Raw genomic sequence first — 24,867 nt, 5'->3', positions numbered from 1 at the left:
TCCTATTAGGAGAAGCTCATATTAGATCATTGCTGGATGAGTTTACAACCTACATGCAAGGATGACAAACCAATAGCATTCATAGAGTCTCATTGTGTACCAAGCAATCCTATATAACTTGTTGAGTCCATTGCATTTGTAAGGCAAACAAAAATAATCTCATAACAAAACTTTAACCAACATCAACTAGTTCATAAATGATAAAGCTTCAAGATTTAAACATGTTGCCAAGTCTACAAGTGTTGTTGTTGAGAGAGAGAGAGAGAGAGAGAGAGAGAGAGAGAGAGAGTACTTAGAAGCCAAGGCTAAAATGTTGTACAAGGTCTAGCCCTTTATAATGACCTTCCATCTTAATGATTGCCACATCATTGTGAGCTCTTATAGATGTAACTTTGATTTTATGTGGTTGTTGGGGTGTGTGTATAGTTGATATTTCTCAAACAAAGAAGAAATATTCAAGTACATTAGAAGATAAAAAGTTTGAAGAAAATTTGAAAAGAAGTTTGGAGCTCAAGCTTAAAAGCATTACTTGAGTAGTTTGAAAGAGGGATTACATGCTTAGAAGAAGCAACTCTCATTCTCTCAATTTGTGACTATGAAACTATTTCGAGGTGGATTTGATGAAGCAACTATTCGTCTTTGCCTGATATCAATTTAGTTAGCAAATCCCTCATTAGGTTGCGAGTTGTCAGGTGATCCTAGATGCTTGACAAGGGATCTTGTTGTGTGGGACTTTCGAGGGGTGTAGGTAGGTCACCTGGGTGCCTTCTTCATCACCGATCATAAACAGCGAGAATGAGAGAGGGAGAGGTTTGTGCTAGGAGAAAAAGCCTTGTTGTGGGGGCCTTCTTCATCACCGATCATAAACAGCGAGAATGAGAGAGGGAGAGGTTTGTGCTAGGAGAAAAAGCCTTGTTGCTCGGGCCAATGAGAGGGAGAGGCGAGGAAGAGGTTTTCTGGTAGGACAAAAACCCTTGTAGTTGGGAGTCGGGACCAATGAGAGGTTTGTGCTAGGAGAAAAAGCCTTGTAGCTCGGGCCAATGAGAGGGAGAGGTTTTGTGGTCGGAGAAAAACCCTGAATCCTAATAGTTGGGACCAATGAGAAACAAACACGTGCAAGCTTGGGAAGTAATGAGGCTGAGGGCACGAAGGTGCAGCCAATGAGATCAGGCCACGAGCACGGGGGCAGGAGGGGGCTCGCTGCTACTGCTGCCGCGGCGAGAGGAGCGGGAAGAGGTGGAGGAGGAGCGGGAGAGGGCAGCAGGCGGGGTGAGACGGGCCGAGGGGAAAGGTGAGGAGGGGCGGAAGGTGCGCTGGTAGAAGGAGATGGGGTCCACCCAGAAGTCGGCGCACCACCAGCACATGTACCCGCAGCACACCACTAAGAACACCGCCATCAGCACCGCCACCGCCACCAGCAGCCCGTACTCGAACCCGCTGTCCCTCAAATGCTCTACCATAGCCACAACATCATCCCGCGTGTGCCTGAGGTCCCAACCACACTCAGAAATTTCCCCCTCTCATCGTTCACTTTGGAGATGCATGTCATTGCTGTTAATCGGGCCCCTGCTTCCCCCTTCCATTAATCAGACCAGGTTTATGTTGCACGTTCCTTTTCCAATCATATTCTCTGTTACCGGTTGATTAGACAGGCTCTGTTCCCCTCAGTGAAGCCCTATTCTCGGTTAATGGCACTCTTTGTTCCGGTTAATTAATCAGATCCCTTCAGTCATGCTCTGTTCCCCTTCAGTTAAGTCCTGTTCCCGGTCGATGGTGCCCTGTTCCCGGTTAATCCATCAGACCGCCTGTTCAGTCATGCTCTGCTTCCGGTCAATTAGACTGGCTTTGTTCCTTTTGAGCCATGCTCTGTCCTTGTTAATGGCGCTCTGATGCCAATCAATCATGCTCTGCTCCCGGTGTGATCGCGCCCTGTTCCCCCGTCTTCCTTCCTGGTTATTGCAGCGTACACCATCGCTCACTCATGCGACAGTTAAGAAAATTCGCATTCCAACATGGGCCTTCTATACTGTCGTCACAGTACCCGTTTCAGCTTCACGAGCAGGGCTTCTCCAAGGAAAGGCCGAGACACCTCTTCAGATCACCGAGGGTAGTGTCCTTTCTTGATTCCGATGATAAACTCCCAGGAATTGAATGCAATCGCATCACAAAGGGAAAAAAAAAGAAGCTGAAACGTGTCGGTTGATTGAACGGGTAAACAACGTTTCAAGTCCATCGTCTCTCTCTCATTGCCATGCGGAAAATGAAAAAGAAGAAGAAAAAACTCCTCTGCCACCCTGCTTGTGGTTAGCGTCAAGTGTAACACGCTACCTTGCTGCTGCCAGTCGCCTCCCAATGCAGACACTTGCTCTTATGGCTTATCTGCGTGGTGTCATCCGAACGTGTTAATCTGGCCTGCATGTTACTAGCTTAGCCCCTTCCCCCCACACAATGCCGCCCCCCCTTAAGACAGATATGCCCTTCCCGGCAGAAGGTAGCCTGCTGGCAACCGTTGACCCGAACATTGACCTCAAAAGCGTGGACATCGAAGAAGTCTTCCGTGTGCTCAACTGCACAAAATCTGGCCTCACATCGGCCGAAGCAGAGCACCGCCTGCAACTCATGGGCCCCAATAAACTGGAGGAGATTAAAGAAAGCGAGATCCGCAAGTTCTTCCTCTTTATGTGGAATCCACTGTCTTGGGTCATGGAGATGGCAGCTGTGGTTGCGATAGCACTCGACAATGGTGGCCACAAGGCACCTGACTGGCAGGACTTTGTTGGCATCGTCTTCCTTCTTTTCGTCAATGCAACCATCTCATACCTTGAAGAACGGCATGCTGGCAAGGCAGCCGATGAAATTATGAAGAAGCTTGCAGCGCGTGCACGTGTCCTTCGGGATGGTCAGTTTCAGGTGGGTTCTTGAAGTATAAGAGCTCTGATAGAGGACGTGTACATGACACGTTTAACTTGAATCAGTTATGCCAATCTCTGGCTTGCAGAAGTGATTGAGGCTCATATAAGTCAGCTGCAATCAAGTTCAAGTCCGTACCATTTAATGCCAAGTTGGCTATATCCAGCTGCAGTCAAGTTCAACTCTGTACCATTTAATTTCAATAAGTCAGCTTTATGTTATATCCAGGATGTACACTAGAACCTGAGATGTGATGGAGGGTGCCAGGGTTATCTTCAGATGAGCTATAGCGTCATGTTGGGTTGGTTGTATGGACAGGCAGCTCTCTTGAAACATTGAATTTCATATTTTGATTGAGATATGCATATGACAATGAAGATAATTGCACTTTGTGGGGTGCCGATATTGTTAAGCTATAGCTCTGAAAGGCACTCTGTGCCTGCTTATGATAAAACCTATACTGTGTCTGCAGACTGGGTTGTAGTCAGGCACTATTGCTTTGAGGGACGCAATGCAGACTGGGTTGCAGGCAGGCACGACTGCTTTGAGGGATTGTCATTTCGTGAACTGTATGATAGGCAATGTTCACAGATTTACCCAAATAATGTTCATCGTCTTTTAGAAAATGAAAAACAGCTGTTTGTTTGAAACTCCTCATCTGCTTTGCAACAGAGCTGACACATTTGACTTTTCTAAAATGTCTGTAGGAGGTGGATGCAGTTGTTGTAGTTCCTGGTGACGTTATTGCCATCAAACTTGGTGACATTGTTCCAGCTGACTGTCGGCTGCTTGAGGGGGATCCACTGTTACTGGATGAATCAGCCATGACTGGAGAAAGCTTGCCTGCAACTAAATATCCCGGTCAAGAAGCCTTTTCTGGATCAACCGTGAAACAGGCATGGCAAAGTAACAAAGATAATTTTTTTGTTTCCTTCAGGCAATGATAGTGAAATTTCAAAGTTCTTCAAAAAATGCTCATGGAATTGTTGATTACAGTAAAGCTATCCCTCAAGGAAGGTAAACCATGCTTTGAACAAGCTGAACAAAAAGAGCTTTCTTGTCGAAACTGGTTGACTGCTTCTTTCATGCAGTCTCAGAATTTCTTCTCAGTTGAAGAAAAATCCAACTTAAATTTTTTGTCCTTGCTTATCCTGGAGGCAGGGTGAAATAGAGGCGCTTGTTATTGCTACTGGAAAATACACTCTGATGGGGCATTCTGTTCACCTCACAGACACCACACAAAATCCTGGCCATTTTCAAGAGGTTCTCAGGAAGATTGGAAACTTCTGCTTTTTGATAATCTTGGTGGGCATTGTGGCTGAGTCAATTGTCATGTTTGCCCAACGCACACCCTACCGCACAGGTGTTGAAAATCTAGTCATTTTATTGATTGGTGGAATTCCTATCGCCATGCCCACAGTGCTCTCAGTAACCATGGCAATTGGCTCCCATGCGCTTAGCTCCAAACAGGTTAGAATCTTTGTTGTCTTTTCTTAAAAAATTTTAATGAACTTATTGTGAATCAATCTCAGGTGACGTTGCACAAAACAATTGTTTTATATTTGCTCTACAAGATGGCATGTTGACTGTTAAAGTTGGCCAGTGACAGGTCTTAATCATAACAGCTTTCACTGGGCTCCTTCCTGGGAAACTTCTGATTAATGTTCTCAAGATTTCAAATGTTGAAGTTTTGTAGTTGGTGTGGATGCTGTTTTAGATCCCAACTTTAAGTAAGTAGTGGATGTGACCATCATTTTGGGTTTCGTAGAGCCTACTATTGGATAATTTACTGTCCTCTTAGGTTGAGCTTTAAAGGCCTGAGTTCTATGCTTCAATCCATCAGTATCTCTTTGTGAGTTTTAAGAAGTCAGCACAGAGCATTTTCTGAGTGGTGGGTGCGACGAGCATTTTGCAGTTTGAATGGGGGAGACTTCAGCAGGATTTGTACATTTTAAGTAGACGTAAAAGCAGTTTATGCCAGAGATGTATAGGGATGTTGTTTGGAGCAGTTGAATTGTACAAGCATAGCCCAACCACACAAAGCTTCTCGTCATTGCACTCGGTTTGAGCTAAGTTACCTACTATTTAGCTCTCTTGCTATAGTGGGTTATAGTGGTACTTGGTAGCTATTGTCTAGTAGAATCTACTAGAACACAGATTGCATCCAGTAGCACAAACACAAAGATCAGTCCCTGATGCACATGCTTGTGCAGTCTGTTGGCATTCATCAATGGGTGTATTCTGCTGTAGCAGAGGCCGTGCCAGTTGAAGTACCTTAAGAGACAAATAGTCAGCATGAGTACCTCTCAATGACATTAATAGCCATTGTAAGGTCTTTGTTTCCATGTGGAATTAGGGCTGCAATCATGCCAATTACTACCATCTGATTAGAAGCCAAAGTATAGGGTTGACGAAACCTTGGAGGCATGGTGGCTGATGTTCAACCCCAAAGCTATGAAACAGGCAAAACTTGTGAGTTCCCAAGAGTAAATGGATGTGGGCTATGCTCGCAGTCATGTGCAATGAAATGGTAGGGTGTATGCAGTGGAGACAACAGAATGTTTACAACAAACACTCGAGGTGAATGAATACTTGGATGCGGGCTATGTTAGCAGTTGTGTAAAGAAATGGTAGGGTATGGAGTGGAGACAACAGAATGTTTATAAAAAGCACTAGAGGTGAATGAACTTAGAAACATAGAGCGTGAATAAAGGACTGATGAGCGAGATACATCGATAGCTGGTATTCAACTGAATTCTGTCTTCATTGCCTTCATCTTTTCTTCTTGCTGGAGTCTCTCTCTTCTGCTGCCATCTCTCATAGAGCAAGGATTCGGTGATGCTGGAGTGGCTCAAGATGTGGAGATGGGTGGCGACATGTGAAAGGAGGAGAGCAGAAGATGGCTATTCTGTCCTGACTGATAAAGGCCAGCAGCACCTCTGTAGAGTCCTCTAGGGCAAAGATGGCAGCCTTTAGAGGAAGGGCAGGAACCTATGGCCAGCAATGGAGGATGCAAAACGTAGTCCCCGAGGCAGTAGGATGCTGGTTTAACCTTTGGGGAGCAAAATGCAAGTCAGCTGGCTGAAATGCAAACAAATCAGAGAGCAGATGATGAAGAGGCTGTGATGTCAGCAATTGGCTTGTGTCTACAGCAAAACACAGGCTTCAGGCTGCAACAGCTCTCTTAGAGCATGGGTGATTTGATACAATACAATGATACAATGAGAATGACTCGTCATAGTCCATACAACAAAGACCACTAGAATAGGACCATGGATATCCAAGCAATGGATGATCAAGCCACTACCAATGTCCCTTGGAGAGAACCTGATGTTGATACTGATTGTACGAGCTCCTAAAAATAGAGAAGAATCATAGCACCTCTTTGTGTTTGTCATCAATGCTTCATAGTAGCATACATGGCCAAGACCACCAAAGTGTCCCCTCATGTGGATTAGGAGCCAATCGTAGTCTTTGTGAAGTAATAGCCCATCGTGAACCAAGAAGTCAATCCCAGTGCTAGGTTTTCAAAACTTGCCAGACTTCGGTCACCTGTATAGATGAGGCTCATTTGCTCCATCTCATTGTCAAAAGACAATAGACAACGCACCAATGAGACGATAGGGTTTGTGGGGAGGAACTCAGAGTGGACTCGGTAAACACTGAGAAGAGAAGAGAAGAGAGAAGAAACTCTGATGATGAATGGAACAATGAAGATCCGAATCATGGAGTGAATGTGATACAAGGGAACAAAGATGTCGTAGCACAAGGAAGTTGATGAAGATAGCTAGGAACCATGAACCGCAATGTCCTCCTGAAGGGGTGTGAGGGCAGTGGAGAGGCTGGAGAGAAGAGGTGATGGGCTGAATGAATCAGCCGTAAAGAATGAGTGACAGAGGCAACCTATAAATAGGCAAGAGACTGTTTAGGGTGGCGCCCGGAGGAAGGGTGCCGGCTGTATAGGGTGGTGCCCCACTGTGGGCGCAAAGCCCCTTTTTGGGGCTGTCCACTGTGAGACCCTAAATGCAAAACACACCAAAATGTAGAACACAAAATTACAGGTGAAGGGTTTCTCAACACGCTCAAGCAGCATCAAGGACATATGGGTAAACCTCACCAGCGTCGATGACGTTTGGGCCCACAAAGCATTGGCCACTCTATGGAGTGGGAGCTTGTAGAGCGCAACCCCCACGAGATGAGCCTTTGGAAGAGTGGACTGCATGTGTCGAAGATGTTCTTGTACCTGTGTAACAGGAAGCAAGAATCATTGGATAGCATTCTTCAGCTCAAACTTCATCTACTAGAGCTGACCATAAAGGGTAAGTGCACGCATGGTGGAGGGAGCCTTGTACAACATTTGAAGCTTCGCCCATATCAGTGAAGCTATTCTACAGGAGGTGACCATTGGTAGAACTTTAGAGATATAGTGAAGAAAAGTGGTAGAATATACATGGGCATCATTGTTATCCCATGTGAGCACAACTTCTTCATAGTTGTCCTTTTCAAAATCAGCTGAAAGTGGAATGGGACGCTTATGATGCTCAAAAGTTCTAGAAACAATGTATCATAACCGCTTCTACACAAAGCATGCTTTCATAATAGTACTCCATGTTAGGTAATGAGGATCATGTAATTTGTCATTGGTAGAACAGCAAGGAGGAGCCATCTAGAGAGGATAGAAAGAGAAAATAAAGGAAAGGAGGAGAAAGAGACTACAACCAAAGCACACCACAAACTGATAGGAGTTCACTGAGACTGTAGTCAAAACACACAAAAAAAAGGCATTAAATACCATAGCACACAATAAAAATAATGCAGAAAATGAAAATAGAGACTGCTGGTCGAGACAAAACACAAGTAGTAGGAGCAAATAATATAGTGAATGTAGACTGCAGAGGTTGAAAACAAGACAATTTTTAGCATATACAGGTCGCTTGATCAACAGAGGGCTAGAGAAGATCAGCAATCAGCAGTGGAGGGCCTATAATCAGCAGAAAACAACAGCATGAGCATAGATCCTGAAATTTGATACCATGTCAGAAGTGGATGTAGCAATAGAAGCATGAAATAATGCTGAAATAAACTGCTGAACACAAGACAAAAGAGAGAGGAAAGAGAAAACACAAGAACACTGCAAAGGAGAACTCAGAGAAGCACTCGGGAAATGGAATCCATATACCAAACACGAGATAGTCGCATACAACAGCAAGTCACTGGCTGCCTGGGCACTAGCACCGGCTCCCTCTATCCATAGGGCATGCATTGGATCTGCAAAAATGCATGAATCACCATCACTATGACCAATAAAAAAAACCTAAATATCCCTAAAGTGTCTACCCCACTAGAACACAAGCTAGACTCATACATGAGCTGACTGGACTGCTAACACATGGTTGAGGGGTTGTCTATGTGACTAATGGATCTCCACCAATCATTCAGAACACCTTGCAGATAATGGAGGGTGAGCTACAGGCCTTGCAGCTGACTCCCTCTAGGCTACCAAGGAGATGCAACATTGCCCTCTCTTAGTGGGATTGAGATCCTAGGTGTAGAGAGCCAAGATTTGGGTGGGCTACCCTTTTCATTTGAATGGCACTTGTTGTCAAAATGGCATTTGGATGGAAGCTTAATTTTTGAAAAAATGACCATGAAGAAATACTGGAGCAGTGATAGAGAAACGCAAACCATACAACAAACACAGTGTAATGTAGAACCAAGATGGAGCAAACTGAGAAGAAAAATGAATGAATGAATGTTGTATATTGAATATGCTACAAAGGGGCCTAAAACCTCTGTGTTCCTGAAGAGTTGAAGACACCGTTATGAGCTCTGAGAGTGTATTGTACTCAAGATGGATCCCAAAATGCAGCAGCAACAGTCCACCAATGTTTGAAGATGATGACAACTGATGATGGCAGTAAAATGCAGTTCTGGTAGCAGTAAATGCAATGTTTGATGCAGGGGATGATGGCATCAGCACTCCAGATGATTCTGAAGGCTGGACATGAATGTTGTATAATGAATATACTACAAAGGGGCCTAAAACCTGAGGAGTTGAAGACCCCGGTATGAGCTCTGAGAGTCTATTGTACTCAGGATGGATCCCAAAATGCAGAAGCAACAGTCCACCAATGTTTGAAGATGATGACGACTGATGATGGCAGCAAAATGCAGTTCTGGTAGCAGTAAATGCAATGTTTGATGCAGGGGATGATGACATCAGCAGTCCAGATGAGTCTGAAGGCTGGACGGCTGCCGAGTGACCTGCTATGGCAGAAAACATAGATGTTGATGAAGGCAGCAGGTGGCTGGGACCTCAATAGAAGTCAAAAACAGATGGCAGCAAGTGTTTGGAGGTTGTGGACTGCAGAGCAGCCTGCCGATTACTGAAATGCAGCAGTAGAAACAGCTGGAATTAGGTTGCCAGCTGATAGAAAGGTTGTCTGACTCTATGGCAGCAGTTGGACAGCTTGTAGACAGGTGGACAGCAGCCTGAAGATACTCGTGTGATTGGCAATGTCCTTTGGATGGTGTGTGGGCAGTGGTGGTTAGGGAGAGAGGCCTGATTGCTGATGGCTGAAAGTGTTAACGATGAGGGATAAGGGATGCACAAGTACAAACTCTATTGATAGAGGAGTTTGCTGCATTTATCCTACTGCTAAAAAAAAGTAATTTATTTTTGGTAATTCAGCATTAATTTCTTTTTGGGGCTGTCTTAAGGAGAATGAATCAGGGATAATGCACATTTATCATGTATTAGTGCAAACCTTAATGTTAGTGGCTTAACAGTGACCTGGATGTCGGCAAACTTTGGTGGGCCAATGGTAGCAAATTTGGTGGATGATTGCCAGCACTTGGCCAACTCAACTACTGAGTTGTTCCTTTTAGTGATTTTCAAATCTTGGAGCTCCTGGTCAAGATTGATTTGATGAGTCCTTTTATGAACCACATAGTGACTAGTCAAATGCGACCATCAATCAAATGCAAGGTCAAAGTGTTGAAGTTGGAAATTTCTGATTTTCTAAGAGTAAATAACTTCACATGACATGGATTAGGTTGAAGTTCCTTCCATTGCACAAGGGTCCCATAAATCGTGGGAATCCAGTACATATTGCATTAGATTAGACCATTTTGTGAGGTTTGATCAGTTAAAATAGGTCTTACCATTGGATGCATTTTTTGCCATAGCAAAAGAGTGGAAAAAGGAATGAAGTGCCAAATAAATGGGTGACATTGGGTTGGCAGGTGGTTGTCTAGATACTATATGCAACATTGAAGTGCCCGATGTGGTGGCTGTAAAAATTACACGGTGCAGCGAACAGAATTTGAGAAAGAGATAGAGATAGAGAGTACACAAAAGATAAGAGGAGAATTAGAAAATTTCTTTAGCTCCAAATAATTGATACAGAGATGGCTCTGTCCACCCATGCGCTTCCACAGTGAAGCTTAGATGGCGATCTAGACAGAAGATAGGCGAAGAGCTTAAGGCTAGCTAGAACAACTTTGATTGGGTGAAAGATAGATGATCGATGACTGTGAAGGGATTTAGCTTTTATAGCCCGTGAAAGCGGAGGTCGGCATGACCAACTTACCATATGAGTGTCCACTAGTCAGCTAGGGAATATTTCCTTTACCGTCAGGCGCCATGGATCATTGGTGGCACCTTATGAGGGTGGGGCATTGAGCATATCTAACAGTGGCTCTAGATGGTTTACTTGTAAAGGGTGTTTGGCCAGTCTGAAATGCATTTGCTGAAAAGGGTAAGGATGTCCTACTAGGCATTAGTGCTTGATTTGGGAGTGGAACTTCCACTATCATTCCACCTCCACCACCTAGCTGAGGGATACAATTGAAACCTATTGTATATGTGCCGAATGCATAAGTATCAAGGGCTAGTAGAATGATAACCTATGTGCCTTGCATTGACTCTGATGGAAGCAAATGCCATTGTACCCATGTTGGTGTGTCCCCTTTAGGTTGGGAGTTTTAGAACCTTGTCAGCTTCTTACTTTGATTGTTGTGCACCTCCCTTTGGTTTGTGCACTTAGTCTTGCTCTGATTGCTGTGCACCTCCTTTTGGATTGTGCACTTAGTCATTGTGTCTCCTTTAGATTGGGAGTTTTAGATCCTTGTCAGATTCTTACTCTGATTGTTGTGCACCTCCCTTTGGGTTGTGCACTTATCATAGGAATCTGAGAAGTGATACAAGAGGGTTTTTAAGGCAAAGGATTAGTTGGTCCCACTTCTTCCAACTATCTTTGTTTCCTCCATCTCAAGATTTCATGGTATTTTTCTTGAGAGATAGAATAATAATCCTTCTCTTCGAGATATTCTCTCGTGTTTGTGGAAGGTGTCAAGGTACTACTCTCTTAGAGCCTACAGCGAGGAGGATACCGGCACTGAAGAAAGACTCTCAGGGGAGCGACTATGGTGAAGATGGCTGAGAGATCTTGGAGGATGTTCTTGCATGCTTTAGAATGCAAGCTTTCTTGATCAAGGCTCAAGTGTCAATCAAGAGCACCCGGCTTTGATACTGTGTAAAGCAATGCTAGGGCAAACATAGAGAAACACAAAAAATATGACAGCATATTCGAGCACAATGTGATGAATGCTCAATGAGGAAGGGTGTAGAGAATTGTAAGCGATACGATGGGGCCTCAAACCTCCATGCCTCAAGGACCAGGGCAGCTGAGAATAGCTCCAAAAGTGTGTTGTACTCATGATAAATACCAGGGGTTGGTGATGACATGGGCAGCAAAGGAAGGAGCAAAATGCAGTCCTTCTGTCAGCAGGATGTCGTGGGATGACTCTGCATAGCAAAATGCAAGGTATGCTTGCTGGAAAGGCAGCTCCATTGGCAGGAAAATGTGATGATGATGATGATGACTGTCCTATAGAAGTTGAAAACACCGGCTTCCCAGGTGAGAACACAGGTGACAATGATGGCGACAGCAGTTGGTGGCACTCCAACAGGGCTACACTCTACCCATGATGGCAGCAGCAGAAGATTAGGGCAGCACCTCCACAAGCTGGTGGCAGGTTTCTCCACAACATGGGCAGGTTGGGGAGTGGGGGGTGGAGAGTGCTGATGGCAGAAAAGCAAGAATGAAGGATGAATTTGGATGCATGCAACATGTCCTTTCGTAGTGAATTTTTGGGGATTTGTGCTACTGACCAAAAAGATTCATTTAAGAGAGTAAAATTAAACATGAATGCATGATAATTTTGTGTCAGCTCATGCCTTAATTTTGGTGGCTCAATGGGTTGGCGCTACCAGCAGGTAGTACGGCAGCAACTCCAGGGGGTGTAGGGAGCTGGAGAATGTGAAAGGGGAGAGAACACTTGAAAGAGGAGTGGAACAATTGATACGATCATAGAGAGAGAGAGAGGATGCATGCCCACATGTCCTTATGTAGGGATTTTCTCGCAAGCCCAAAATGGATCCCAATGGGGGAGAGATTCTAACTCCACCCTCCTTCACCCACAAGGTCCCATCCCAAAGACACCAAGAAAAAAATTAGATAGTAGGATCCCCCATACAAAACAGTTATGTGGCAAGCCAATATTTTGTGGCTTGAAGACACATTTATTGTCATGGGATGGGTACAAACATTTATTCCGCATCAGTGCTTTTTGGAAGCCATGATGAGGAACATTAGAAATGCAAGTATGTGAAATGGAAGCATGCCAATCGAGCATATATCACGAGCCACTTGAATGCATTGAAGGTCAAACCTTCTAATTTGTAGGCAAGAGAGAGAGAGAGAGAGAGAGAGAGAGAGGTGTACCTCATATGTACTCGTATATACATGAGGTAGGTGCACCTCCACCACTTGGTGGACGGATACAATTGAAACACATGGGATACGTGCCTAATGGATAAGCACCCCTCGGTGTAATGAATTGTGGAATGGATGTGTGTGAGCAGAGAGAGAGAGAGAGAGAGAGAGAGAGGTGTACCTCATATGTATTCGTATATACATATGAGGTAGGTGCACCTCCACCACATGGTGGAAGGATACAATTGAACCATACGAGGTAGGTGCACGTCCACCACATGGTGGACGGATACAATTGAAACATATGGGATACGTGCCTTGTGGAATGGATGTGTGTGTGTGTGTGTGTGTGTGAGAGAGAGAGAGAGAGAGAGGTGTGTACCTCATATGTATTCGTATATACATATGAGGTAGGTGCACGTCCACCACATGGTGGAAGGATACAATTGAACCATATGAGGTTGGTGCACGTCCACCACATGGTGGACGGATACAATTGAAACATATGGGATGCATGCCTAATCATGGGTAAGTACCCCTTGGTGTAGTGAATTGTGGAATGGATGTGTGTGAGCTGGAGAATGTGAAAGGGGAGAGAACATTCAAAGGAGTGGAATGATTGATATTATGAGAGAGAGAGAGAGAGAGAGAGAGAGAGAGGATGGATCACATGTCCTTATGTAGGTATTTTTGGGCATTTGTCCTATAGCCAATTTGTGGCATGAAGATTGTGCAGCAGTCATTTACACCAGCACAAATAATGTCCTTCCAACTAGTAAACTCAATTAAGCTAAAAACAAACCTATTGAGAGCAGCACATTGTTTATGTTGCAGGTGTATACACACACCATCTGCATAGGCCCCATTAAGTCAGCCACCTGATTTTTGTTCGCTGGAGTCCATGTTTCGCATTAACAATCTGCCCATGACCATATCACAGATGAGGTGAACTATTTTGATTCTACTCTAGACAGCCCAAATCACTCACTTGATGCTAGAGTTTGTAATGAAAAAGTCTTAAGTGCTTGTAGTGTAGATCCTTAAATCTACTACAACCTTGATTGATATTCTTGGATGCGCAAGTTACAGTTTGATCTACCAACACCATATTCAGTTTGATCTACCAACACCATATTAGGGAATATGGGAATTTCCCATAAGCTTGGGACATGTGGTCAAATCTTTGGATTTGTCATAACTTGAATACTATAAGTTCAAATCTAGCACTCTATAGCTCAATAGATTTCATTTTTCAAGCTCTTTCCAATGATAGGTCACATCATATGGTTTTGAGAAATTTATGGGCATGTTATCCGGGTGCCACCTTTTTAGTATTCAAAAAATGGGAATTGGGAGATTCCCAAACTCACTAATATTGTGTTTACCTGTTTTGAGCCCAAAGCTTGGGAAACGCTAAGATTTGCAGGGTTCAAACTAATCTCTCTTTATCACGAACAGGCTGTTGTAAAGCGGATGACTGCAATAGAGGAGCTTGCTGGCATGGACATACTGTGTTCAGACAAGACTGGCACTCTTACTTTGAATGAATTGACAGTAGACAAATCCCTCATTGAAGTGGTCTCACCCAAAGCTGACAAAGATCTTATCCTTCTTACTGCAGCTCAAGCTTCCCGCCTTGAGAATCAGGTACCTCAGCTCATAACATCAAAGTTCGTTCTGAATGCAACATTAAATGTTAAGGATATACGTGCATTGCCCCCTGATACAAGACTGTGGGACTAACTGGATTCTTTGCTCTAAACTACAGGATGCTATAGATAAAGCCATTGTGAGCATGCTTGCGGACCCAAAAGACGCAAGGGAAGGCATACAAGAAGTCCATTTCCTTCCTTTCAATCCCACAGACAAGCGTACTGCCATCACTTATTTAACTCCTGATGGTAAAATGCACCGTGCCTCAAAGGGAGCCCCAGAACACATTTTGGCGCTAGCACATAACAAAAATGAGATAAAGGACAAGGTGCACGCAATCATCAACCAATATGCTGAAAGAGGTTTGCGTGCCCTGGCAGTAGCATATCAGGTAAATCATGCTTCTTGGTAATTGAGATTCATCCTTTGCCTTGAACTTCTTTTGTGGGAAGCTGTATTGTAACCTTTTCTTTAGGAAGTTCCTGAGGGTACCAAGGAAAGCGAAGGAGGACCATGGGAGTTCTACGGTTTGCTGTCTTTATTCGATCCACCTCGGCTTGACACAGGCGAGACAGTAAAACGAGCTTTGGAGTTGGGTGTGGCTGTGAAAATGATAACTGGTGACCAGTTAGCTATTGCAAAGGAAACTGCACGTCGTCTTGGGATGGGCACAAACATTTATCCTGCATCAGTGCTCTTTGGTAGCCACGGTAACCCAAAACAATTAATGGGTGTAGATGAGGGTGAGCTGGTTGAACAAGCAGATGGCTTTGCTGGAGTACTACCTGAACACAAGCATGCAATCGTTAGTAAACTTCAAGAGAGAAAGCATATCTGTGGCATGACTGGGGATGGTGTAAATGATGCACCTGCTCTGAAAAAAGCAGACATTGGCATTGCAGTTCATAACAGCACTGAAGCTGCTCGAAGTGCAGCAGACATTGTACTGAATGCTGCAGGTACATTAAATTTTAATGAGCATTTACACTATTCTCTTTATATTTTTAATAACATGGCCTATTGTGCAGTATGTCAGCTTCCACTTATTGGCTTCTCAGGCATTGCTTCCAAATTATTGTACATATGAATGTGTTTTCATATTTGTAAGGTGTGCACCTGTGTGTTAGTGAATGCAACTAAATTTATAGGCATGACATTGAAAGATTGTTACAGTGCTACCTAGATGTGTTCCAGTTGAGCGCTGTTATTTAGAAGTTGCATGCCAAAATCTGGATAAATTTCTATACAACTTTACACCAACACACTCATGCGCTCAAGCTAGGAACTAAACATGCAGAGATAATATTTTAAAGCGAAGGACTCCTTCAACAATTAAGTCTATGCATATGTGTCCTTGTGATTTTTCTTTTTTGACAGGCTTGAGTGTAATAATTCTTGCAATAATTACAAGCCGGGAGATATTTCAACGTATGAAGAATTACACGATATATGCCCTTTCTATAACAGTTCGCATAGTCTTAGGCTTTTTCATGCTGCTCTTCATCTGGAAATATAATTTTTCACCATTCATGGTGCTAGTGATGGCCATTTTAAATGATGGAACAATTATGACCATCTCAAAGGTAAGAGGCTAGCATTATGAATGAAGCCGTTGCGATACTCATTTAATTCAGTTATTGCCAATGTTCAATGCTTAGATGTGTATGCTAGAAGATATCTTATCATTCCAAATACAGAAGATTTCTATAGGCTTTCTTCAGTTGTGTTGATTGAACAAGCTCATTTAGCAGTCCCTTTCCAAGTGACATATGCCATATGCTTTTCTCTCCAGGACATGGTTAAGCCGTCTGAGAGTCCAGATAGCTGGAAGTTGCCAGAACTTTTTGCTTTGGGCATATGCTTTGGAATCTACCTTGCTGTGGCTACTGTTCTCTTTTATTGGCTTGTCCATGAAACCAACTTTTTTGAGGATTACTTCCATGTGGAGCGAATAGCTGGGGATGCTGCCAGAGAGACGTCCGTTGTTTATCTTCAAATCAGTATAATTAGCCAAGCACTTATTTTTGTCACTAGATCACAAAGCTTTTCCTTTATGGAGAGGCCCGGAGCACTCCTGGTGCTTGCTTTTGTGATAGCTCAGCTTACAGCTACGATCATAGCAGTGTATGGTAATTGGGGATTTGCAAACATCAAGGGATGTGGTTGGGGATGGGCTGGTGTCACATGGTTATTCAAGTAAGTGATGACAGGTCTACTAGAACATCGCCCAAATCATTATTGCCTGTTTCTAATCAACATTTTACATGGTTTCTGGTATGTGTTGAGAAAAAAGCTGTACTTAATAGATGTAATGATGTTGCTTAAAAGATTGAAACTAACTGTACATGTGGGTTTGCAACGACTTGTAGTGTCGTCACATATCCACCATTAGACATACTCAAAATCGTTGCACGTCATATGCAAAGTGGAAGACCATGGGACTTCTTCATGGAGAGGAAGACTGCATTCACACGTCAGAAGAACTATGGCCGGGAGGCAAGGCAAGCACAATGGGCATATCTAGTCAGATCCGATGATGGAGGTACTGCTTCTTCACTTTCTTCCAGCTCGCAGCTTGCATCGAGTCCTAGACCTGAGGCTGCTAAAGGTGCTCAAAGAAGGGCTGAAATAGCCAGGTAATATCTCATCCCTCTTATTACTTGTTTTTCCTGCTAGATCTTAACCTTATAAGATTCCTGTTTTTGAAAATTGTAGACACCAGTTTAGTTACCCCGTCTTGGTGATTCACCTTTGTCCTCTGGCGCCCAAAGGCTACAGTTGACAAAATGTCTCCTCAGTAGAAAAACAGCTCTGGAAGCTGGAAGACACATTCTAGTCTTCATGCTCATGCTTATATGTATAGAGTCTGTCACAGGGCCACAGTGATAGATTAGGCAAACATCCAAGCATCCCTCACCCATAGCTGAACCAGAACAGGGACAACAGCATGTGCAGGCATGAAGGGCCTAAAGCATGTACACTTTGTCAGTATGTGTGAGGCAGGAGTCGAAAGTGCCAATATTGTGCTTCCAATCAGTAAATTTTTTAAGCTCAACGAAAAGAGAACCTACTGAAAGCAGCACATGCTTTCACACTGCAGCTCTACAAACCCCTTTCCATGTAGACCCCCCATTACATCAGTGCACACTAATACTGTTTCTTGGAACTTGTATGTCCACCTCTATGGCTAGCAGTGGTCCTCTGAGGCCTGTTTAAGCCTCAGTTGCAGCAGACTCATTCGGTTTCCACTCACATAGATTCTGTGAGTGGAAGCTATGCTTTACACAGGCAACTTTTTGCTACCTAGCAGAGGTCTGTTTTAAGTTAGAAGGAAGCAGGTGGTGGTGTCATGCAGCTCTAGTGACCAGCCATTGTGGGAGCAATTTACAACTCAGCTCTGATGACCAGCCAAAGGGGGAAGACATCAAAGCAGAGGTTGATGACTGTATATCTTTAGATACATCCGCTTCAGTTGTATGATACATTGCATCAGATGCTGTTTTTGGACTTGGTTTAGCCATTTATGCATTCATGATCAAGCATCAAGTGAAGTGCGTGTTACTGTTTGCCAATCTCAGTTGACTCCTCACATCCTCCCAAGTAGAGACCTGAAAACAGAGGTCCTTTTAGAACATTCATTTAAGTAAAATGAGCAATCCTAGTGTGTACTGAACAGGGAGAGAATGAATATGTTCATGACTTCCCACTTCTTTGGAAAGGTCGGTTATGATTCAAACATGACCATTAGTGAAAGAAGAAAAATCCTCCTTTTTCTGTGGCATCTTTGGCATTTGGTATTGTTAGAACCCAAGTGTGTCATAGCCAGTTTGAAGGGCCATTGCTTGCTGGGCTGTGCAGCATCGCACAATCCAATGCTTGAAAACTAAGGCAGGCTTAAAATCAAATAAAAAGCTCGAATATTTAGCCTAGTGGTTCAAATGGCCCTACCTAAAGGAGCCGGCTCTGCTTGTCAATGGAATTTCATTAAGCAGTATTACTGAGAATTTCAAACCCTCTTCTTTTATTTCAGGCTGGCAGGTGTTTACAATCTGAAGGGGCATGCAGAGGCAGTGGCCAAGTTCAAAGGTCTCGAGGGCAAATCAAGCCCTTACAGTGTTTAAAAGAGTGAATCTGTGCATAACTTTTGTTGAGTATTCGGTTAAATATGGGCCTTGTAGATTTGCTTTATTGTGTACATATTTCAACACTATTCTTTGAACCTCACTTCAAGGCTATGCAAATATAGACCATTTATTTGAGGAATGCATCAAGTGCTATTGTATATCCAGGCAGATTAATGACTCATTTCCATCTCAACCCCCAGTGTTGCTAAACAAAGGCATTGGGATTTGAGTCTGCCAATGTTTTGCTTGGGGACCAAATTATAAAGATTATGTATGAGGAATGTCAGAACAGTCATATAAATACAACATATATCAGAAAGGGTTTGGGCTTTCCTTCAAGCATGCTATTGTTGTTCAAATTCATTGGCATCATGGGATTGAGCTTTCCTTCAGTAATTCCTAGGCTATTCAAATTTCTTGACAGGCGTGAAATCATAGCAGCCAGTTTTTGGAAGACGACAAGCGTTTCATGTGGAAACCCTTCGATTGTCAATCATGGCTGTTGCAAATCATTTCTAAAATGGTGTTTTTCTTTCGTCTTTATGTCAAATGTACAAAGTGTGTATGTGCATGTATGGTGGAACATGGATTGGATGTGTATAGCTTTTCAGATGATCTGATGCCCACACACACACACACACACACACACACATACATTTGAGGTCTAGAACTGATGGAAGAGTACCCATACATGCATACACTGCTAGATATAACTCACATTTGAAGTTCAAAATTCCATCTTTGATTCATGAACTTGCATACACATGATGTCACCCAAGTATGGTAGCCTTTCAAAGCTTGAACGCATGTGAACTTGCGCGTGTCGGTCTACAATGTAACATACAGATGGTACTCTTTAAGAATAGAAATGTGAATGAATTGGGAAGGCTATGCAATGCACTTGGAATAAATCTATGTGCTTGGGAGATAATCCTTGCAAGGTCCTATTGGCTCTTTATTTTGGGTATTGAACTATGAACAGGCGACATAATGGTTGGATTGGTTAGTCTGTGTAAGTGCGTACTTGTGTGTGAGCCAGTCATCTACATCTAACGCATCAAGTGGCTTACAGCAGTGTTAGTTTAATGAGCAAGTATGGGTCTTTATGCAAAGTTTTCACCAGTGCTCCATATACGTTTCTCTCTCTGTCCCTTATTTCTCGAAAGAATTTTACCTCTGTGGATGCCATGTTCAATATTGTGGACCTGACAAAGTAGGATAGCAATACCCATGTGAGTTTTTGGACCATTGCCTTTAGAATGGGCTCCTTGCTGTTGCCTTCTAGATATGGGTCGACACCACCTCAATGAAATGGTGTGCACAACACGAGGGAAACAACTTAGAGGGGTTTCGCACACAAACTGTGACCACAGGCCTGTGCATTAATTGCTCTGTGATTCTAACCTTCTCACCGAAAACTACACCCTTGCTTATCAAACTATTCTTCATTGGGGATAGAGTCTATCCCCTATCAGACGACTTCTAGATTCTCGATATACTAGTAAGCTATGGCAGGTGCACAAGGGTTATTAATGTATATATATGTATTTGTTTACTCTATTTGACAGATATGTGGGGTATTGTATCAGCTAGTCCCAGTGAGAGAGGCAAGTCAAAAATGTGCTTGGTCGATATTCATATTGGGGCCAAATTGGGGCTTAGAAATGGTGCATGCATAGGTTGCAACTTAATACTTCTAGTAGCACTCCAAACAATCCTTCGACCAATAATGGCACATCAAATAAGCTCACAATGGGTATTTGTCCCATCCAACTTATCCTAAGTAGTAATCAACATATACTTATATCGTTGTTGTGAGCTATTGATAGAAACTCTTGTGCATTCACCTATATAGAGTTATAACTATATTAGTGTGACCTATGTAAGAAAGAATAATCTGAAATATAATGTGATTGTATTAAAAGGACTTGGTTTCAAGGAGCAACAACAAGGCATTGAGAATTTCAATTGAGCTAATCTTAGAGGAGTTTCCTTCAACAATAAACATGCAAATGATTTGACAAGGTGTTGTAATGATAGTCCAATGATGTAGCAGTAGTGGACACATTAAGATAGTAGTAATGGGCTTTGAATTTCCTTGTGGTGTTGAGGGTGTACGACAAGTGCAAAGATGATGGGCATAGGTAATTGATGTGTCCCTACTATCGTCCTTGTGATGAGGATGGGCATGAATCCACCAAACAATGCCTCGATGTTGCATGTTCTAGATGTGGGTGGAATGGTTGTGGGAAATCTCTGAATGCTGGTTTGTCAAATGTGGTAGTGCAAGAAATTGGGGTATGATGAGCCAAATTTCCCCATTGCCTTTGAGGAAGAGTTGCACTATTTGCCCAACATTTTGGATGTTCCTATGTTTGGGCCAAGGGAGTGTTATTGTGTTATGGAGGGAGGCTTTACGAGACTATTATATGGACTAAGGAGCATGGTGAACATGGTAAGTAACATAAGAAATGCAAGTATGTGAAAGGGCAACATACCAATTGTGCATGCATCATGAGCCATTTGAATGCATTGAAGGTCAAACTTTCTAATTTGTAGGCACACGAGAGAGAGAGAGAGAGAGAGAGAGAGAGAGAGAGAGAGAGAGAGAGAGAGTAGTGGAGTTCACTAATGTCCTTTCTAAGTTTCTTTCTTCTCTTGCTATTCATTGGTACCTCTTGTAGAAGATTCCCATATTAGGTGTGTTGCAAAGGGAGAGCCAAACATTTATTTTGATGAGATGATGAAAATTGGGTCCATCATATCCCATATTGAGTATTCACGCTCATAGATCCTCAAAAATCGATTTGGTGCTCCTCAACTTAATGTTCATTGATGTACTAGGGGTGGTAGGATGGAAGTACTTGAGATATGCCTTGGACTCACATCTGCTTCTAATAGTGCTTTGGGTGTGTGGTTGGGTTGTTGATGTATACCTACCCTCAGAGAGATACCCAACTATAGGGACAACGTTGTCCTAAATCTTCCCTCTATCCTTGAGAATGCTACAACAGACTCCCTACTCCAAATCATTGTTGTTGTATCTAAAGAGACCATAACCACATAGATCTTCTATACATAAGGTTGCTAGCCAAACCTATATTTGTATATACATATCAAGTAGGTGTACTTCAGTTTCCATATTGAAGACCAAATTTGTAGAAATATTTGCACAACACATAATCCTTCTACTTGCATCCTAATGAATTTCTCGTATGTATTGCATGAATTGACTCATCATCCCAACTACATAGCTTAAGTTAGGTCTATGATTGTCAACTAGATCAAGCTTTCAACCATCTTTCGCTTCATATAGTAACATCTTGAATATGGATCTCATCATCCATAGGCTTGATGTTTGAATTGACAATGTATCTATTGAGAGATAGGCATGTGAACCCTATACATGCAAGGGTGAATAAGGGTAGTTGGGTGTGAATGAGCTGGAGGGCAAGGGGAAACCCTAACCCTAGCCATCCAGAGGCTATTTAAACAACCTAGAGGTCACTCTCAAAGTTGAGGAGAGTGTACCAGTTGTACTTGTAAACAACTCATTAAGCAAGATTTTCTTCCTGCACTTAAGCTCTCTCTCCCCCTTGTGCACACTTTCTCTTGCTCTCACTCTAATATTCCAACATGGTATCAAAGCTGTCTCTGATCCAACAAGCTTCCTTCAACTCCATTACCCACTAAGTGCACATGAGCATGTTATTTTCTCACCATACCTCTTCACCTCCATAGCTATCTGCCTGGGGAGATCAAAAGAGAGGATTTCAACTCAAGCTTCCTTATGGAGATTTATTCCCTAACTCGTGGCGCAGCATCTTGGCATGTCAAACCTGGACGTTGGAGGCGCAGCAGGCTGGCATTGCAACAAACGTAAAAAAGGTGCCATTCCTGACAGCGTAATGTTCCATAGGCTGCCATGCACTGTCGAAGGCACAATGTGGGAGGACTCCGTGGGGCATTTGTAGCTTCATAAGTAAGCTATCTATACCTAAGAGGGTTCAAAGAAATTCCCTCTATTGCTCACAATAAACAAAACCCTAATTGTGGATCTTTGTGGCAACCATAGTCAGAAAGCTTCAAGCTTTCTTTTTTCAACATTAATCACCTTGGTTGACATTAATAGTGATTCTAATCATTGATTTAAGTCATGTGGAGTCTCTTACAGATCTAGAAGCTCTATCTCAGGTTCAAAGGTACTTGGTGAACATCATTAAGCTCGAAAGAAAGCCGACTTGTAGACATATACTATGAGATGAGTGCTTGTAAGCACTAATGCTACATCTCATAGTCATGATCCTATTTCTAATTAGTATGTAGAAAATGCTTTACACTAAATCTCAGTCTTGAGGAGATTAGTCTCTATCTTAAGAATATGTATTGAGTGCTTAGCTATCATTGTGACGCCATCTGTAGGTTATAAACACATAGACCATTGTCCTCATCCCTCATCTCATCTTGTAACACATCACATTTGAGCATACTATGTATTAATAATCTATTTTGCTTCTGTACTTATTAGCCACTATGTAAAAGACTAGACATTGCCATTGCCTAAAGCAATTGGTAAGACCTTCCTATTATGGCCATGGCTTATGCCAATGTTAGACCTCAAATCTGTAAGTTTGATGGAAAAGAATTTCATCCATGTGAAATATAGAATGATGGAACGGGGCTATTGGCCCTTCATCAAAGGAACCAAGGTTATTAATCCATCAAAACCACTTGATGTAGAAGATGATGAAAGAGCCCAAGTTGTAATCATACTTCATCTAGATGAATCCTTGATTTATCACATTGGCCAACTGTCCATTGCCAAGGAGAAATGGGATGAGCTTGAAAAGCTTTATGGGGCTAAAGAAAAGAACTCTAACATTATCCTTAAGATCTAAATGCTCATTCCGCAATAAGAAGGAACATCTTATCAGCAACTGTTGAAAAAAATATCCTGACAAAATGAAGTGCAACAAATGTAAGAAGACAAGGCATATTACTAGTAAATGTCCTACCATCGCTAAAGTACCAAAAGAATTGGAGGCCAACTTTGTTTCCAAACCACCTAATGATCGACTTTTCTAAATCTATAAATCCTCTACTTATAAGCACTCTTGTAGCTTGATTTATAAAGGCATCCCATTTTGTTTTGGGGAGGGGGGGCGTTAACATGTCTTGTAGTCCAATGCCACTGGCATTGAGGGGGGGTGTTGAGAGATAGGCATGTGAATCCTATGTATGGAAGGGTGAATAAGGGTAGCTAGGTGTGAATGAACTGGATGGCAGGGGGAACTAACCCTAGCCATCTAGAGGCTATTGAAACATCCTAGAGGTCACTCTCAAAGTTGAGGAGAGTGTATCAATTGTACTTCTAAGCGACTCATTAATCAAGATCTTCTTCTTGTACTTGAGCTCTCTCTCACTCTTGTGCACACTTTCTCTTACTCTCGCTCTGATATTCCAACAATATCAACTTTCTTATAAGCTATCATGCCATAGTTCTCCAAAATCTCCAATGCATATTGTCTTTGCAAAAGCTATAATATATCACTAGGATTATCAATCACTTCAATGTCCAAAAAGGACCTTAGGTGTTTGAGATAGATCTAATGTCAATAAGATTGTCAACATCCAAAAAGGACCTTAGTTGTCCCAAATCTTAATGTCGACATAGATCATCACCACAACTATTCCTTCATGTTTGTGCTTGAGATAAAAAGACTAATTAATGCTTGCTTTATATAAATCCCATTTTATCAAGAGCCTACTAATGAGACATTACATTATAGCAATGTATAAATAGGTTACATTACTATGTAGGCTCTACAAACAAACAAGTTACATTACTATGAGACATTCCCTAGTTGGCACACTTCTACCAACTAGGGAGAAGGCATGTTGATAAGAGTAACAACCACATGGTTACAATCTTCAAGAAAAGAGTTGAGTAAGATAGACACCCGTACCTATTTCTTCTTTTACCTTGAGATTTATACATGCAAGTTTTGGCAAACCTTTCATGAGGTCTACATGAGATGCTAGTGGAATAATGTCTTTCCAATTCAAGAAACTCAATATACAATCCAAAATTGGAGCTTTCGCATTAAGCCACAAGTAGTTCATTCAACTTATCCCACATATTCTTTGTTGTTTTACACCTATCTACATGATGGATATAACCTTCAACTAGACCAAGCTTAATGATATCTTGGGCCTTACCATCTCTAACCTCCCATGTAGCTACTTGCATTACATACCATGGCTCGTCTCTTTTCCATTTGCAATGTTCTACGTTCCTTTCCTCATGAGTAGTAGTTTGCAAAGTATGGAATGCATGACCCTTACAATTGATTGTTTCCCCTTCACTCTTTACTTGATGAATAGCTTGTTGATTTAAAAGG

General features: G+C 42.5%; 1 protein-coding gene across 3 annotated transcripts; it reads left to right on the top strand.

Annotated features, from left to right (window-relative positions):
* Positions 1 to 631: 631 nt before the first annotated feature.
* Positions 632 to 18,824, top strand: LOC148010411 (ATPase 11, plasma membrane-type-like). Of its 3 annotated transcripts, none has more exons than XM_087672073.1 (10): positions 663 to 2,910; positions 3,618 to 3,806; positions 4,072 to 4,380; positions 14,148 to 14,336; positions 14,458 to 14,733; positions 14,818 to 15,301; positions 15,720 to 15,925; positions 16,135 to 16,538; positions 16,712 to 16,978; positions 18,373 to 18,824. In XM_087672073.1, the coding sequence occupies exons 1-10, from the start codon at positions 2,449 to 2,451 to the stop codon at positions 18,461 to 18,463; spliced, it is 2,877 nt and encodes a 958-aa protein (XP_087528199.1). In that variant the 5' UTR covers positions 663 to 2,448; the 3' UTR covers positions 18,464 to 18,824. The 3 variants fall into 3 exon arrangements, 2 of the variants coding, with proteins under 2 accessions (XP_087528199.1, XP_087528200.1); XM_087672074.1 differs by lacking the exon at positions 663 to 2,910 and adding an exon at positions 3,006 to 3,479 and having other exon boundaries at positions 18,373 to 18,823; XR_015689571.1 differs by lacking the exon at positions 18,373 to 18,824 and having other exon boundaries at positions 632 to 2,910; positions 16,135 to 16,616; positions 16,712 to 16,841.
* Positions 18,825 to 24,867: the final 6,043 nt, after the last annotated feature.

The sequence above is a fragment of the Lygodium microphyllum genome, chromosome 29, assembly GCF_053477565.2.
Source record: "Lygodium microphyllum isolate KBCC chromosome 29, Lygodium_microphyllum_v1.1.10, whole genome shotgun sequence".
Taxonomy (NCBI): domain Eukaryota; kingdom Viridiplantae; phylum Streptophyta; class Polypodiopsida; order Schizaeales; family Lygodiaceae; genus Lygodium; species Lygodium microphyllum.
Note: the sequence above shows the minus strand (reverse complement) of the source record. Positions and strands in the feature narration are given on the sequence as shown.